Genomic DNA, 16,338 nt, shown 5'->3' on the forward strand with positions numbered 1-16,338 from the left:
GTTGTTTTGTTAGTGACTCTAACGAGGTCCAGTTTGAGATGCAGACAGCTCACCCCCCCCCCGCCCCCCAAAAGCACCATGTGCGATGTTTTCTGTCTAAACAGAGACACGCAATTGAAAAGCAAACCGTCTGAAATGACCCCCACCTAGAGCTGCGCGCCTGTGTGCGTGTGTGTAGGGGGGAAAGTCAATTCAGCATGGATTATTATTGTTATTATTATTATTTAGAAAACAGCTGTATTCGTATTCATTCAGAATTCTACGGCACGTTCTTTCCCATTTTAGAAAACGTCGACGGTCACTTTGAACGAAACGATTAGGTGCCATTTTTCGGAGGCCAGAGGCTATCAAATCAGACATGCAAAAACGACTACCGGGGAGGGAAAGAGATGAAGAGAAAACTGAAATCCCGCTGCCCAGAACGTGCTTTGCATGTTTTGTTTACTCAGAAGTAAATCCCACGCAGCGTTTTCGTGAGATGGACTGCTGAGCCCAGTTTGCTTAAGGTCTCAGCCTCGCAACGCAATCCTAGGCACGCTTTAATCGAAAGGAAAGTTTCCCCAGGAAAGTGGGCACCGGGTCGTACCACCTAGCAAGTTATTGCGATGCTCGAGGGTTCATACATTATCAAGCAAGCAAGTGGGTGGGTGGGGGACTCCCCAAGTCCCTTTGGAGGCGCGATCCGCAAAGCAGTTAAGCAAGCCGCGGCGCTTCCCGAAGATCGTCTTAGAGCTCGAAAGTGAAAATGACTCGAAGTGAAAGCAATCAGCTGAGCTGACTTCGAAGGAAAGGAGTACCATAACAGGCGTTTACATTCCAGAGATCAAGACAGACGATTTCCGCTGTTTTTTGGAGAGAGGAGGAAGACTTGAGAGGGCTGACCCGGGTTAGACACTGCATGTGAGAATCCCATCCCAGTCTCCCTCGGCAGGCATACTGAGCCACCCACCTGTCCGACGTCTCCTTGGTTTCGCAGCGTCTTCGGAACCGACTCAGAAGCGAGCGGCCGTCGAGGGCGGGTTTACTGGAAGTGAAACACCGTCTCAGGGAAGCGGAGAGGCACGTAAGACAGGAAAGGGATTCCCAGCTGGTAAAATCTCCCTTGAATCTGGGAATCTAGCACCAGCGAAGCGTTGAAAGCCGTGCGCGTCTCGGCGCCGGCGAGGAGGCAATCGCCGGCGAGGCCGTCCAGTTTGGAGATGCCTTTGGCCGGCCTGTGGAGGGCTTTCTTGGAGAGGATGCTGTCTATGCTGAAGCTCTGAGGCTTAGCGGAACTCCTCGGGGCGTCGGGGTCCGCCGGGTTGGCTGCGGGTGCCCCTGAAGGTGCCGATTCCTGGGGGAGCCTCGCCCCAGCATGCCCCAAGGCGCCCTCTCCCTCGAGGAGCGCGTGATCCTTCAGGGAAGACTCGGGGCGCGCCGAGTGGCTTCTAATAGTCGCGCATCCGGACGGGGTCACCTGGAGGTGATGGCGGAGTCCGCTTGGGCCTGATCCAGGGCCGTTCCCTCCTCCTTTCTCTCCTCCCTTCGCGAGGTCCAGCCTGACTCTGGAGTCTTCATCCTTGCCCAAAGTTGGCGCCAGGTCTTCCTCGACGGCGGAGCTAGTGGTGAGGAGATGGTGGTGGTGATGATGGTAATGGCGGCGGCTCTCCCGAGGCCTCTTGCCTTGCTCCTCAGGCGCCTCTGCACCACCACCAGAAGAGGCTTCTCCGTCCCTCTCCATCCCCTCGGCATCCTCTCCACCGACGGCGCTCCCCGCTGCTTTGGGCTTCCTCTTCCTCCGCCGGTAGTTCCCGTGCTCGAACATGTCGAGGCACCGGGGGTCCAGCGTCCAGTAGCTCCCTTTGCCCGGCCGCCCCTTCTCCCGGGGGACCTTGACGAAGCAGTCGTTGAGCGAGAGGTTGTGCCGGATGGAGTTCTGCCAGCCCTGCTTGTTGTCGTGGTAGAACGGGAATCTCTCCATGATGAACTGGTAGATCCCGTTGAGCGTCACCTTCTGCTCCGGCGCTTCCTTGATCGCCATGGCGATCAGCGCGATGTAGCTGTATGGAGGCTTCTGCGGAGGCTCCTGCCGCGATAGCACCCCCGCCGAGGCGAAGCCCAGAGCCCCGGGGAGCCCTCCCCGCTCTGTCCCGTACAGGTATACCATGGGGGAGCTGCCCAGGGCAGCGGGGAGGGAGCCTCTGTACAGCTGGCTCATGGCAGATCCGAAGTGAGTCGGGCTTGCCAGGGCTAAGGGAAAGTGGGGCTCCCTCTAGGACTCCCCCAGATCTGCCTGCGCTGCGAGGATCGTGGTGGCGCCCGTCCCTGCTCGCCTCGCTTTGGGCTCTTCCCCTCCTGTCGCTGCTTCATAGCGCTTTTTTTTCCCCCAAGGGGGGTGGATGGGGGAGAGAGAGAAAGGAGAAGGAGAAGAAGAAGAGGGGGGGGCGGGAGGAAATGTGAAATAATTGTTGTAAGTTTGCGATTATATGTTGACTTAGCGCTGGAAAATAAATTGTCTCCGATAAACAGCCGTTTGTGCGCCCTCGGCCCACCCACATTAATTAGAACTCTGCGCGGCGACTGCAGCCGTTCCACGTGGCTCGGCCGTACCAGCCAATGGGTCTCCCCCGCGCTCCCTTCATTTGTTTATAGCATTAGTCTGTTGATAAGTCTGCCCACCCAAGACGAATCAAGCTGTGTTTATTTGGAAAAATTTCCGGGCACCCAATATATAAACGCACTGATCTGATGTTTGAAATCTCACGTCCACCCACCCCCACCCCACCCCGCTCCTTCCTCCCACCCACCCCAACCCCTGGAAGCACACACAAAAGCAAGAGATCTTATTCGCTGCTGCAGCTTAGAAGGGAAAAGACGGGGAGCCAGCGGGGAGCTCGTTAGCCTGGCTTTCTGGCTCTCTTTCCATTCCGGGGATGGGGAAGGGCCGTGGCTCAGTGGCAGAGCATGTGCTCTGCATGCAGAAGGTCCCTGGTTCAATCTGCGGCATCCCCAGGTAGGGCTGGGATATCCCCTGCCAGAATTGCTGGAGAACCGCTGCCAGTCAGTGTAGACAACACTGGGTTAGATGGACCAACAATTTGACTCTGTATAAGGTAGCTTCCTGTACCTTCTTGCTATATTTCAGTGGGAGAGCATCTGGTCTGCATGCAGAAGGTCCCAGGTTCAGGCCCCAGCATCTTCAGGGAGCTCAATGTAGACAATACTGGACTCGGTGGACCAATGGACTGACTCAGTAGAAGGTCGCTTTCTCTATCCCTATACTAAACTCCTATCTGTGGCCCTTCAAATGTTGTTGGAACTCCAACTCCCATCAGCCCCAGCCAGCATGGCCAACAGTTAGAGATAATGGGAACTGTAATCAGCAGCATCTGGAGGGCCACAGATTCCCCATCCCTACCCTACTGCAAGGACAGGGCTATATGTGCTGTGGTCCTCCAGATGTTGGGAGATTTTAGGAAAGAAATAGTTGTGGAATAGTGGTGGGAAGCTCCAGGGCGCTTTAAAAGAGAGACAAATGCATGGGAGAAGCAATCAAGGGCTACTAGTCATGGTGGCTGCATGTTGCATCTCGTGTACCTCTAAGCATCAGGTTCTGCAGATCAGGAGCAGAAGAAACCCATTGTGCTTGTCTACCACATCTGGGCTTTCCAGAGACATCTGCTATCGCTGTTGGAGCAGCTTGCTGGACTGGATGGGCCTGGCAACTGATTCAGCAGGGCTCTTACTATCTTCTTATCTCACTGGACTCCCAGTGCCTTTCATTTTCAGCCAGCATGGTCAAAGATTGTAGGAACTGGCATCCATCAGTATCTGGAGAACCACAGGTTGCCCACCCCAGCCCATCTGGATCAGGCCAGAACAGCTTTCTGTTTCAGCAGTGGGTTGCCAGATGCGTTTTTGAGAAGAAACTCACAAGCAGGGTGTAAAGGCAACCCCCTCCCCCCGTGCCAATTTATTATGAGTCATTGGAATATGGATTTGTTCCAATCCAATAATTGGTCTAATGAGATGTCCCTTTGAAGAATCTATGCTGGTAGCCAGCAGCAGCACATCTTCTGAATGAATTCCATAGCTTAATTCTGCCTGGTTTGTGAAGATGGACTTTCTTTTGTCCTGTAGTCAGTGCCACTGAACAACCCCAGTTCTGGAGTTACTCTTTTTGTAAACTGCTTTGAGGTTTTACTACAATCAAGCAGTATATAAATCTTGTGAAATAAGAAAGGGAGAAAAACGATTCTATGGCCCTCTTTCCACACACCATGAATAATTCTTTAAATGTTGTTTCATGTGCCTCCCTCCCTCTAAAACCCAGCCCTACGCATATTTATTGGGGGGGGGTTTCCACTGAATTCAGAGGGGCTTACTCCCAAATAACTGTGCATTGTATTGCAGCCTCGGGGCTCATTTATGCTTGCCCTGTATATCAATCAGATTGTATACCAATTAATTCTCCCAGGTCTGAGAGTGCTTGGAAAAACTTCCCAAAATTTATTTGGGAAGAAGAGAATGAGTATGTACACAAAGGACCAAAGCCTCTATCATGCCATATTCTTTCCCCTGCTATAAGTGACCCCAAGAAAGATGCTTGACAATGGAGGCTGGTTCATTAGGGCACATGGGGCACTGCCCCACCAATCTTTGTCTGCTCTTAGCTACAACCTCACTTCCTGCTTCTTTACAACCAGTCTAGGCTGTCAGCTTCCTACTTAGTCTCAGTGTTGTCCCTTATGGAGATCAGCAGTGATGATGGCAAAACTAAAATTAGTTGGCTCCACCTGTGATTGGCTCTGGCTCCACCTTCTGCTGGTCTCTTTGCCTTCTGCCCCACCAGTTGCAACAGACACCAGCCATCACTGATGCCTAAGCCCCTCTCCCACAGCTTATCCTATGTGCAACTGCAGTTAATACAAGAGATGACATGTGATGGCACTGAACGTTTTTGTGCCTGTGGCAGAAACCCAGCATGGGGACTGGAGAAAGTAAAGAACTTGACCATTTGCTGTCCTTTCATGATTCCCCCCCCCCCCCAGACCAGCTGCCTCTTGGCAGGTCCATCCACCCCTGGAGAGAACTCAGCAGAACAATCTCATGTGTGTGTTGCATCTCAGCCAATAGGTTACATTGACATCCGGAGCTGATTTAAAACTAAGCCAATTGAAGCCCTGTAAAAAAGAAAAATAAAAGAAAAACCAGGCTGCCTCTTGTGTCTGCTTTTCCTTAAATCAGCCTGTCAGTACCAATGTAAAACCTGTATGGTGTACGGGTGCTTGTGAGTGTGCAATTTCTCTCCCACGTTCAACCTTGCACTGGCAGCATTCACACGTGTTGAAAAGAACACAAGAGAGAAAGGCACCACAACACTTCTCCCTTTTTTCTAGGGTTTATTCTTCTTCTTTTACTTCCTAGTGTGAAAACAGGCTGGCATCTGGATTGTGTCAGCTGTAAACATTGCAAATGTAGGAAATAAAAGCATGAAAATAAACTTGTTTTAAACAAAATGTTCATTCTGGTAGCTCACAGATGGGGAACCTGCAGCCCTCCAGATGTTGCTGGACTCCTATCCTCCATGGCTCCCATCATAAAATATTGTGGGGGGGAGGTAAGCCCCCCCTTAATGGATCACATGACGCAATGCACACACACCATTTGAATGGGAATGTGCATCAACTTTGTGGGGGCCTGCCCTCTCAAATATTTTATTGTGGGGGGTCAAAGCCCCCATGGCCCCTAGGAGTTGGCTCCTATGGCTCCCATCCTCCATTCGCCTTGCTGTCTCAGGCTGATGGGAGTTGAAGTCCAACAACATCTGGAAGGCCACAGTTCTGTGTGTTGGTTGTGCAACACTCCCTGTTGTCCATGGTGACCAACCACCACAAACTGACAATAGAGAAACCATTTTTTTAAAAAAAAAATCCTTCCAATAGCACCTTAGAGACCAACTAAGTTTGTTATTGGTATGAGCTTTCGTGTGCATGCACACTTCTTCAGATAGTCTCTCCTGATTTGTCTTGAGATGTGAGCCTGCAATGCATTTGAACCCTCACATGAAGCAGCATGGGGAGGTGGCTCAAAGATCATGAGAAGAACAGGATTTTATGCATGTGGCAGGGCTGGCTTGGGTAAGCATTGACAGCCTGCTGATGAAACCCCCACTCCAACAGATTGGGGAGGGCACTGCCAATTCCCAGAGCTGCCTACTGTTTGCTGTTGCTAACCTATCCTTTCCTGGTGTGTGAGTAGTGACAGGAGCATGGAATAGCAGTCTTCAGCAGCCTTGCTCTCTCCCTCTGAGATAGTGATGTGCATTGGACCCAGAGACAGAGGCAGTGGAGAATGGACTATTACAGTCAATGGGACACCGCTCCACCAACTTCCACCAGGTGTCACCTGTCTGCCTTCAAGCAACCAGCACTGGCTGTCAGCTTCTTCCTCAGTCTCTGCATTGCCCATGCAGAACTCAGCAGAGAGAAGAAGATGGTGGGGGGACTAGAAAGAATTAGCTTCTCCTCTCATTGGCTCTCCCCATCCTCTGCCCTATCAGTCCCAATGTCCAGTACCAACCACCACTGGACAGTGGGCAAGCAAGTTCAAACCAAAGTGATTAGGAGGAGTTGGGGCCATTTGGGGTGGAACCCTTGCCACGTCCAAGCCCCTGCCACACCCCACCACCACAAAAGCAAACCTAGAAAGAACCAGTACCATTTTGTTTGTGGGCAAAGAACATCAGTGCTGGAGCAATTCCATAAACATGGATTTCTGTTTGAATGCACAATTATAAATCTTTTAGCACAACTTGTTAAAAAAAACACATCGTCTCAAGAGTATCTTTTCAATATCCTTTATTTGCTTTGAAGAAGGAAAACAGGCCAATTTACATGGGTGCTCTGGAAAAGAACAATATAACCAATCAGAACATGTACAAGCTCAGGAACACAACTTTCCAATGTGCTAATGTGCTTCAGGTTCTATAAAGAAAAGGACGTGTTAGGAAGCCATACTCCGGAGGTGACTAGCCCCCAATTTGAGGACCTGATCTCCCACCACCATCACCAATCAATTTTGTATTTCCCTACCCCCAAGACCCCACTGGGTTTGGCTTAGGTTATTATATTATGGTTATGATTTTATGACCTCTGTTTTGAGGTCACACTGAAATGGCAATCCCCAAAACGTCATGAACAGGGGAATACTTGGCAAAGTCCCAGGGGAGCCTGAGTCTCCGTGTGCTCAGGCCTGTTGCTTTATATTATGTACTTTCCTGTTTATAACAAAGAAAGGGATTTATAACAACTTTAGAAGTGCACACAGCTGCTTGGTGCTTACATTAGGCATTTGGGATGCTTGGGTTTTGTGTAAACGTTTAGTGGGCTTGATATTTATCTCTATTTTTATTTACTGGCGTCATGGGTTGCATCGAAGGTGGTTGCAATTCAGAAAAAAAGGTATGTGTGGGGGCAGAGTAAGTATGGCAAAATAGAGGATCCCCCACACGCACACACACGCACACAAACTTTGCTTCCTTATGCCCTCCCCTTTTCTGTCCCACAAGCTCCACCCTCCTTTCCTGCAACTCAGATAAGGGCAAAATTTAACACCCTGTGAACCATCTGTTTTCATTTTCCAAAAAAAATCAAGTTACTAGTTCCTATCACTTTGGAAATCGGCTTGATTGAGAGTGCACATGCAAAATCACACAGCTAAATCACACAGTCTGAGCTGTGTGAGAGGAGACTGGCTGAAGATATTTTCAGAGATGAGGGGCAGCACTTCAGTGTTGGGCAGAGGTCTTCACTCTTTGCCTTGAATCAAGACATGTTCATATGTTCTTATACATAAATCACTACAAGTGGGGTTAAGCAAATCTAGGTGGTGGGGGGGGATGTATCAGTGGCTTAGCCATGATATCAAAATGGAACCTCCATATAGAAGAGCAGCATGTGGCAACTATGAAAAGGCAAGTACTATGCTAGGGATTTATTACTGAAAATGAATCTCCCAGAAGTGTACTGCATTTTATATCAGGGTGGATGTGGGGGGTATTTTTCAGCCTGTTCTGCGTGGGGTGGGGTGAGGGTGGGAAGCTATAGCTGAGGTGAATAGTGTGGAGAAAATGAATGTGGTAAGATTTTGTTTTTCCTTCTCAGTGCTAGAAATCAGGGTTATAGAATCATGGATGTCTACTTCCAGTGTGGGAGGCAGTGTGCTTCTGAATACCAGTTGCTAGAGAATGCTCTTGCGCTCAGATCCTGTTTGTGGGCATCCCATAAACATTTGCTTGGCCTCTGTAAGAACAGGATGCTGGACTAGATGGGCCACTTGCCTGCTCCAACGAAGTTGGACTTCTAATGAGTTGGAGGGTTCCTTGTAGACTATTAATCTACTGGTCCTACGAAATTCTGGAACTGGTTGCTCCACAATGTGTGGATGGTCACTACCTTAGATGGCTTTCAATTGGAAGTGGATAAATTTGGAGAAGAGAGCTCTATCAATGACTGCTAGCTATGATGTAGATGGAGTGTTGGCCTAGGTCAGACCAGGGTTCAAATCCACACTCAGCCAAGGAGCTCACAGGGTGACATAACGTTGATCCATCACTGTGCCTCTCAGCCTAACCTGCTGCACAGAGTTGTTTTGGGGACTGGTTGAGAAGGGGGAGGACCATGTATGCCACCTTGAGCTCCTTGTAAAAAAGGTGTGATATAAATGCAGTAAGTAAATTCAATGTGTGTGTGTAAAAAATATCAAAGTGCAGAACTTTATATGCCCAAATGGCACCATCCATAGAAAGGAAGTATCAGAAAGCTTGGAAGAACTCCAGCATTTGCAGAAATATTTATGGGGGCAAACCAAAAAGGGAAGGGCAAAGGTAGAGGAAAGAAAAGGTCACAGCTGAGAGCTGGGAGGGCCTGTCATTTTCTTTGGAGTCCAGGATTAAGAGTTAGCTTTGGATAGGGAGGAGATTCTGTATCAGTTCACAGTTTTTGCATTTTAGATACTCTGCTGCTGATTTTTCCCTCTTTTATTTTTTATGCTACTGCTGCTGTTACAAGAATCTGCACTTTATTATACATTCCACATTATTATAATTGTATCTACATAACTGTTTTGATTTTTATCTTGTCTAGATGTTATGTTATGTTACGTTACGTTATGTTATGTTATGTTTCGCTGTGTTATGTTATGTTATGTTTTATGTTACGTAATGTATTGACATTTGTATTCTATTTGTAAATCACCCTGTAGTTTTTTGACAAAGTATATAAATGTATTTATATTTGAGAATACATTTGAGAAACAGAAAATGTGTGTTCATGAGATACACACAAACACACACACACACTTGAGACTGTGTGTGCAGGCACTTAATGATATGTTTATCAGCCCAGTCCTATGCACATTTACTTAGAAGAAAGCCCATTAATTTCAATGGGTTTTACTCCCCAGCTGATGTGCTATCAATGGGATTTACTGCCAAAGATCTGTGCATAGGATTGCAACTTGTACGTATGTGTTTACAGAGAGAGAGAGAGCAGCAGCACATTTAATATTTGAGTATTCATTATGGTTTAGGTATGATGCAAAGCTCTTATATTTGCTATTCCATTTACTTGCATCATTACTGAAATAGTTTTAAGCTTGCGAGGGCTGCTTTGAAAGCAGGGCCAAATCTGTGAACATCAAAAGCTGAGTGCACATCAAAACCCCTTGTGCTTTATTAAATATTTGAAGGATAAATAAAAACAGAATGCCTACTAGATGGGTATGAAATAAATAATACCTATTAAGAACACAGGTAAACATACATCCATAATGTAATATGCCCATTGCAGAGGGGAAACACGTGGTTTTAAAATCCAAATTCATGGAAGAAAAAGGGAGAAGAAAAACATTCCACCCGCAGTGCCAAGCACACTTACCCGGAAATAAATTCTGTTAAAATAAATGGGATTACTTTTTGAGGAAAGAATGCCAAAATTAAAAGCCAGGAGGGAAAGAGTGGATCGAATGGGTGCGGCTGCCTCCTCTTCAGTCTTCCTGAAGCCACCAGATCCTTACTCCTGAACATATTAAGCAATTAAGTCCACTTCATGATTTCGGTGGGGTTTCCATGATTGAGGACCGGAGAGCATCTGCTGTGTAAGGGCACTGGGTAGCCAGGGCGCGGGGCGAGGTTGATGAAAATAGAATCTTGACTCAGGAGCCAGTCGTTCGAAGTATCCCCGCCCGCTCCCCACTGAACATCAATTCGGATCATAAAAGTGAATGCGGATCAAACTTCCGGGTGGTTCTGGCTCCGGAGCTCAGATCGCGGGGAAACCGAAGTGAAGTCCCATCTCTCCTTTTTTTTTCTCTGCCTAACCCTTTCGTGGGAAAGACGGCTGGAATATCGGCACTCTCTCCGCGACAAAAGGGTGGTGGGAGGATTCAAAAAGGACCATGATATATAATACTCCTTTAGAGCGCAGGGTAGTCGTATTTAGGAGCAGGTTTGCACGCGACTCCAGAGAGAAATGACGCTGGCCAAGTTTGTAAGGGTGGGGTGGATGGGACACTTAAAAAGGGGGGGGGGGAATGCGGCAGTTCCCTAGAATGAGGAGAAATACGGTAACACACTAGAGACACTCAGGCCACCAATCAAAGGCCCCCGAGCTTGTGATTGGCTAATTTAATGTCTCTTCTCCATTGCCGAAAATGAATGAAATTGACTAGAACGTCTCGTGGCTGCAGAGAGAGGGAACTTACATTAAAAAATAAGAAGAAGAAAGGCGTGGATAAATGGTTTCTGAGCATATGCAAAGAGCTTTCCCTCTGAGCATCAGTAGCAGCCACCGCACTTAAGAGTACAGAGAGTTTCCAAAGCTTCCACTGAAGCCGGCTTCATTCCTTGGAAATGATCAGCGGCCAGAGAAATAGGAAAAGGTCGTCGCTCGACGGTCAGTCACTTGCTTTGCACGCAAAAGTTCCGCGGTTAAATCCCTGGTATAGCCAGTTAAGAAAGGATCAGGTAGACGCAGGGGCGTAGCCAGCCAAAGTTGTGAGCTTTTCTTGGGAAATCAGAGGTAATAGCCCATAAATGGGAGGGCTTCTGCTGATGTGGGATAATTGAGTACTTTCAATGCTTTACAATAATATTTGTGGATCTAGGGGGCGGTTGTCCCCCCTTGGCTACACCCATGGGTAGACGACATATGGGAAATAGCTACGGGGGTGGGGGCTAGCCGGGTTTTTTGCTGCGGGCCTCCGGGGGGGTCCCAATGCTTGTCATGGAGGCTCCCAGTCTGTGTGGGTATGCCCGCAGATGTGAGTGGAGGGATGCCAAGCTGAATCTTTGACCCGGGTGAAATAAAGCCTAGTTTTGCCCCTGCCCTCTGGCTGATACCTGGGAGGGGAGGGATTGTGAGTTGGATGGAGTTGGACATTAAAGTTTTACTGAGTCAAAGCACTGGTCTATCTAGCTCACTTACCTATACAGAGAGCCGCACTATTTGGATTCAAGCAGCGGGAGATTGAACCCCAAAACTAATGCAATGCAAAGCAGATGCGCTACCACTGAACTACTGCCCTTCCACTTCACTTAATGAATAGAAATGTTTTGGAGAGCCCCATAGCAGCCAAGTCGCTGAGGGGTCTTCACCCCCCCTCCCCATAAAATATTTGAGAAAATCGGTCACCCCCTAAGTTGATGGGCATTGCCATTCAAATTGTGTTTGTACCATGTTATGTGGGGCGGGGCTTACCTGGGCCCCCCAATATTTCATTCAAGTTGCCATCCCTGGAGAGCCCAAAGAAACTTCCCCTAGACCAGCCTGCTGTCCTCTGCCAGGAATACAGCCTTACCACTTTCCATTCAGTTTCTCCCAGAGAGGAGGATAATTCTATAGTGAGGGTGCACAGATTGGTAGTCTTAATTACAAAGAAGTGTATAATGAATTTCATTGCTCCAATACCTTTTATTTCCAGCTAGCAAGAGTTCGAGAAACACTGTGCTTCTCATTAACTGAATTAATTGAATTATTATTGCTGTTTAATTGAATTATTATTGCTGTTTAATATATTTTTTGATAGATTTCCCAATATTGTCCCAATAGCAGCCTCATTAATGACAATACTGTACCAATTGTGTCCAATTAATACAATTATTAATGCCAGTTATTCAAATGTCAAATCATACGATTTATTTAAACTGGCCCCCTTGCATGCTAGAGGGGGCCAGTTTAATCTAACTAAATTAATATTAGTACTAGTTTGGCACCACCCACACTTTGGAACTCTCCGCCTATTGACATCATGCAGATGCCTTCACTGTACTCTTTTCAGTCCCTAAAATATTTGAGGGGGCCATGCCCCCCAAAGTTGCTGGGCATTGCCATTCAAATGGTGTGACTGGACTGCATCATGTGATGGATTGTGTGGGGTGGGGCAAAGAAGAAGAGGAGGAGGAGGAGGATTTTGGATTTGATATCCCGCTTTATCACTACCCGAAGGAGTCTCAAAGCGGCTAACATTCTCCTTTCCCTTCCTCCCCCACAAAAACACTCTGTGAGGTGAGTGGGGCTGAGAGACTTCAGAGAAGTGTGACTAACCCAAGGTTGCCCAGCAGCTGCATGTGTAGGAGCGGAGACGCGAACCCGGTTCCCCAGATTACGAGACTACCGCTCTTAAGTTGGCACTTCTGATACTGCCGGGGCCTGATAGCAATTGGAATCCAGCAAAATCTGGAGGACTACTAGCCCCACCCACCTCACCCCCAGTATATTGCAGTCTTGACTTTACAGTCGTACCTTGGTTCTCAAACAGAATCCATTCCGGAAGTCTGTTTGACTTCTGAAAACTTTTGGAAACCAAGGTGCTGCTTCGGGTTGGCTGCAGGAGCTTCCTGCACTCAATCAGAAGCTACGGAAGCCACGTCGGACATTTGGCTGCCCAATAAAGTTCGCAAACCGGAACACTTATTTCTGGGTTTGCGGCGTTCGGGAGCCAAAATTTTTGAGTCACAAGGTGTTCAAGAACCAAGATACGATGGGACTTGCATTTAGTGTTGAATAATGTATTTTCAAAGATGATGTATAGATTGTGTTTTGATGTCATTTCATCACTCTGAACTCCCATGAGAGAAAGTGGAGGGTATAAAAATGAAACAAATAGATAACAATAGTAAGAACCTGGAGTGTATGAGCAGAATAAAATAGTATGGCATTTTGAGCCTCCCAAAAAATGCTCTAGAAATTATCTTGCCCATCATCTTTTTAATGCGGCTTTTAATAATCATCATAAAATTAACATGAAATTAGCACATATGTATTTGGCACCTTTCCCTTCAAGGAACTCGAGGCAGCTGACATTTTTCTCCTCACATCAACCCTGTGAGGTAGGTGAAAGAAAAAGAGGGAGGGAGAGAGAAGAGGAAGTAACTGGTCCAATGTTGCCCAGTGGCTTTCATGGCTAAGTGAGGAGCTCAGCTGAACCTCCCTCAATGGGCATCCTTAACTGCTACACCACACTGCTTCTGTGAGAGAGCTGATATAGCTCAGTGGCTCAGAAACCTGAGCTATAAAATCCCTGGTTTAAAGGCTGCCTTAGCCACAAACTTACTAGGCAAACCACCTTCTCAGAGCCTCAGTCCTCTCCCACATCTTCAATATGGGGGTGAATAGTAACATAGGACTTGCTGATCAGAAGGTCGGCAGTTCAAATCCCCGTGACAGGGTGAGCTCCCATTGCTCCTGCCAACCTAACAGTTTGAAAGCACACCAAAAAGTGCAAGTAGATAAATAGGGACCGCTCCGGTGGGAAGGTAAACAGCATTTCCATGCACTGCTCTGGTTCGCCAGAAGCGGCTTAGTCATGCTGGCCACATGACCCAGAAGCTGTACGCCGGCTCCCTCAGCCAGTAAAGCATGATGAGCGCCGCAACCCCAGAGTCGGCCACGACTGGACCTAATGGTCAGGGGTCCCTTTACCTTTACCTTTACATGTATGTGAAGAACTTTAGAGCAGGGGGTGGGCAGACATCAAGTTTATCTTATATGCTTTGGGGCTGGTTTGTTACTAAAAATCCAATATCTGCACACAGGAACCGTGTGCAAAAGACATATATTTAGATTTATTTTTTTTAAGGGAGGGTCCTTCTGAGCACATTCTGAACCCCAAGAATTTGTTTATCAGGACTGAGTTGAGTGCATGGCCTTTCACACACAAAATTACTGCTTTCTTCATTTCAGCAACCTTATTTAGGTAGGAAACATCCTCTCAGTGCTGCTATCCCTAGACAATTAAGAAACGGAAACGCTTGGTGATCTATTGCAAATTATTGGGATTGACCAGAAAATCCTTTCTGCTCAGCCTTGCTTTGAAATATTCTGAACTACTCTATAAATGTTTCTGCGGTTGTAACAACCGAAGAAGTTGCCATTAAATAATTGTTGCAGCTGTGGTAACAAGCACTGGATTTGCAGGACCTGGGTGCAAATCTCATAAACTGAGGCAAGGCCTCGGTTTTCTACAGTTTGTAAAAATGTAAGCACTAGTGAAGCTTCTCACATGGTGGTTGTGAAGGAAAACTGTCAAAAGGCATTTTTTTTCTGGCTACAGTGGTGTGTAAATAGTCATGTTTATTATCAGTAGTAATAACAACAGTAATTGTGTTAATCGATTGCTGAATAAAGTACTGAATAAGAATAGCACCAACTACCCTAACTGGAGCAACAACCTGGTGAAAGCAATGTTAAATCTTATGATTTTTAGTCCATTTATCTATTGATTAAATGTGCATTCAGTCTATACCCATCCAAGGAGCTTCCTTGCCAGAAAGAAGATTCTGCTCCAAATGTCACTCGCAAAAGCAAGGAAGAGAGAACACTGTACTCACATTTATCAGCCAAAGGACCACTGATTGCTATTCAGGAAGAACACCAGCAAGGAAAGATCAGCCTGGCCTGAACTGCTTTTAGCATTCAAAGCCTTAAAGAACTTGGGATCTGGTTACCTAAAAGACTGCACTCCACAGATGGGTCTGACAGCACTGCATGTCCCGGAGGTGCACTTGGTTTGTACTAGAAACTGGGCTTTTAGTGCTACAGCTACAGCCCTCTGGAATAGGGTACCAGCTGAAATTAGACAAGTGTCCAGAGTCTTGTTATTTAGGCAGCTACTGAAGATGATTTTAAGAAGTTAGTTAACAGACAGGATGTATGTTTATTTTGTTGCCTTCTTATGATGGGTGTTTTTTGTTCAGCAATGTCAGCACTGGATCTAAGGGAACTTCACATTTCCATGTTTTTGTTATTCTTCTAATTATTATCTTCCAGTACTTTTGTGCATAACAACATGTCCACCACATATGATCATATGCTTCATTCTGTATTTTGTACTCCCAGGATATTTTTAAATAATTATAATCTGATCCTTTTTAACCAGAGATGCTGGGAACTGAAGCTGGGACATTCTGCACGACAAGCAAGTTTTCTGTCTCTGAGCTCCAGTCCGCCATAGGCTCAGTTTTTCAGCCAGGCAATTATGCTGAGGTGCAGGGTTTGACCAGAGTTCAAAAGTTCCCTGGTTCAATTCCCAGCATCTCAATATACGACTGAGAGAGATTCACTGTTGGAAACCCTGGAGAGCTGCTACCAGTCTGTGTAGCCAGTACTGATCAGGCTAGAGTCCAAGTATCTGACTCTAAGACAGCTTCTTATGCTCTTAAACTGGCTTGCAAAAAGAGCCCAGCAATGCCCTGTAACAGGTGACCCGTATGTTTCCTAAAGTGAGCAATCAAGGAACCCCCATTGGCTGTATCCCTTCCTTTAATTCACAGCAGGTGAATTTCTAAAAGAATCAGTTAAAACCCTCTTCTGTCATGTAACAGGGAGGAAGCGCTGTTGTTTGTTGCTTTGGCTGACAGCACTGGAAAGAGACACATGATACAAAAAAGCTCCCATTGTTTGTCAGGACATACTTTGCCAGATTAAATTGGGATGGGGTGGCGGGGGGGGGGATAGACACTTCTTACGCCCCCTGCTCCTCGTGTCTAAAGTTCTAAGTGAGTTTGGCATTTGGATTTCTTGATATTCCCTTGCACAGGCTCTGCGAGGCCAAAATAAACTCAAAGTCCATGCAGGAGGCAGAGAGGCAGAGTCTTACAGACCCCGGAGTAACAAACAAGCCATTGTTCTTCAAGGAAGGCTTCGTCTCCCTACAGCCATTCCGCCAGTGTAAGGAGGGCAGGACCCACATCCTGTCATCTTAAGTAGGCAGACCCTGGTCAGGTTTTGAAAAAACTGCTTGGTCTGCAGAGATGTCAGGTAGCATCATAGGAGAATCAGAAGAGCCCTGTTGGATCAG

The 16,338-nt window shown here is 47.0% G+C and overlaps 1 protein-coding gene across 1 annotated transcript in view; it reads right to left on the reverse strand.

Annotated features, from left to right (window-relative positions):
* Window positions 1-378: 378 nt before the first annotated feature.
* Window positions 379-16,338, reverse strand: part of FOXL1 (forkhead box L1) — a 30,296-nt gene continuing 14,336 nt past the window's right edge. The window contains exon 2 of the mRNA XM_081870283.1: window positions 379-2,353. Within this exon, the coding sequence (XP_081726409.1) occupies window positions 1,022-2,197 (1,176 nt within the window). The 5' untranslated portion in view covers window positions 2,198-2,353 and the 3' untranslated portion in view covers window positions 379-1,021. The remainder of the gene's footprint in view (window positions 2,354-16,338) is intronic.

The sequence above is a fragment of the Podarcis erhardii genome, assembly GCF_964252035.2.
Source record: "Podarcis erhardii genome assembly, chromosome: 7".
NCBI classification, from domain to species: domain Eukaryota; kingdom Metazoa; phylum Chordata; class Lepidosauria; order Squamata; family Lacertidae; genus Podarcis; species Podarcis erhardii.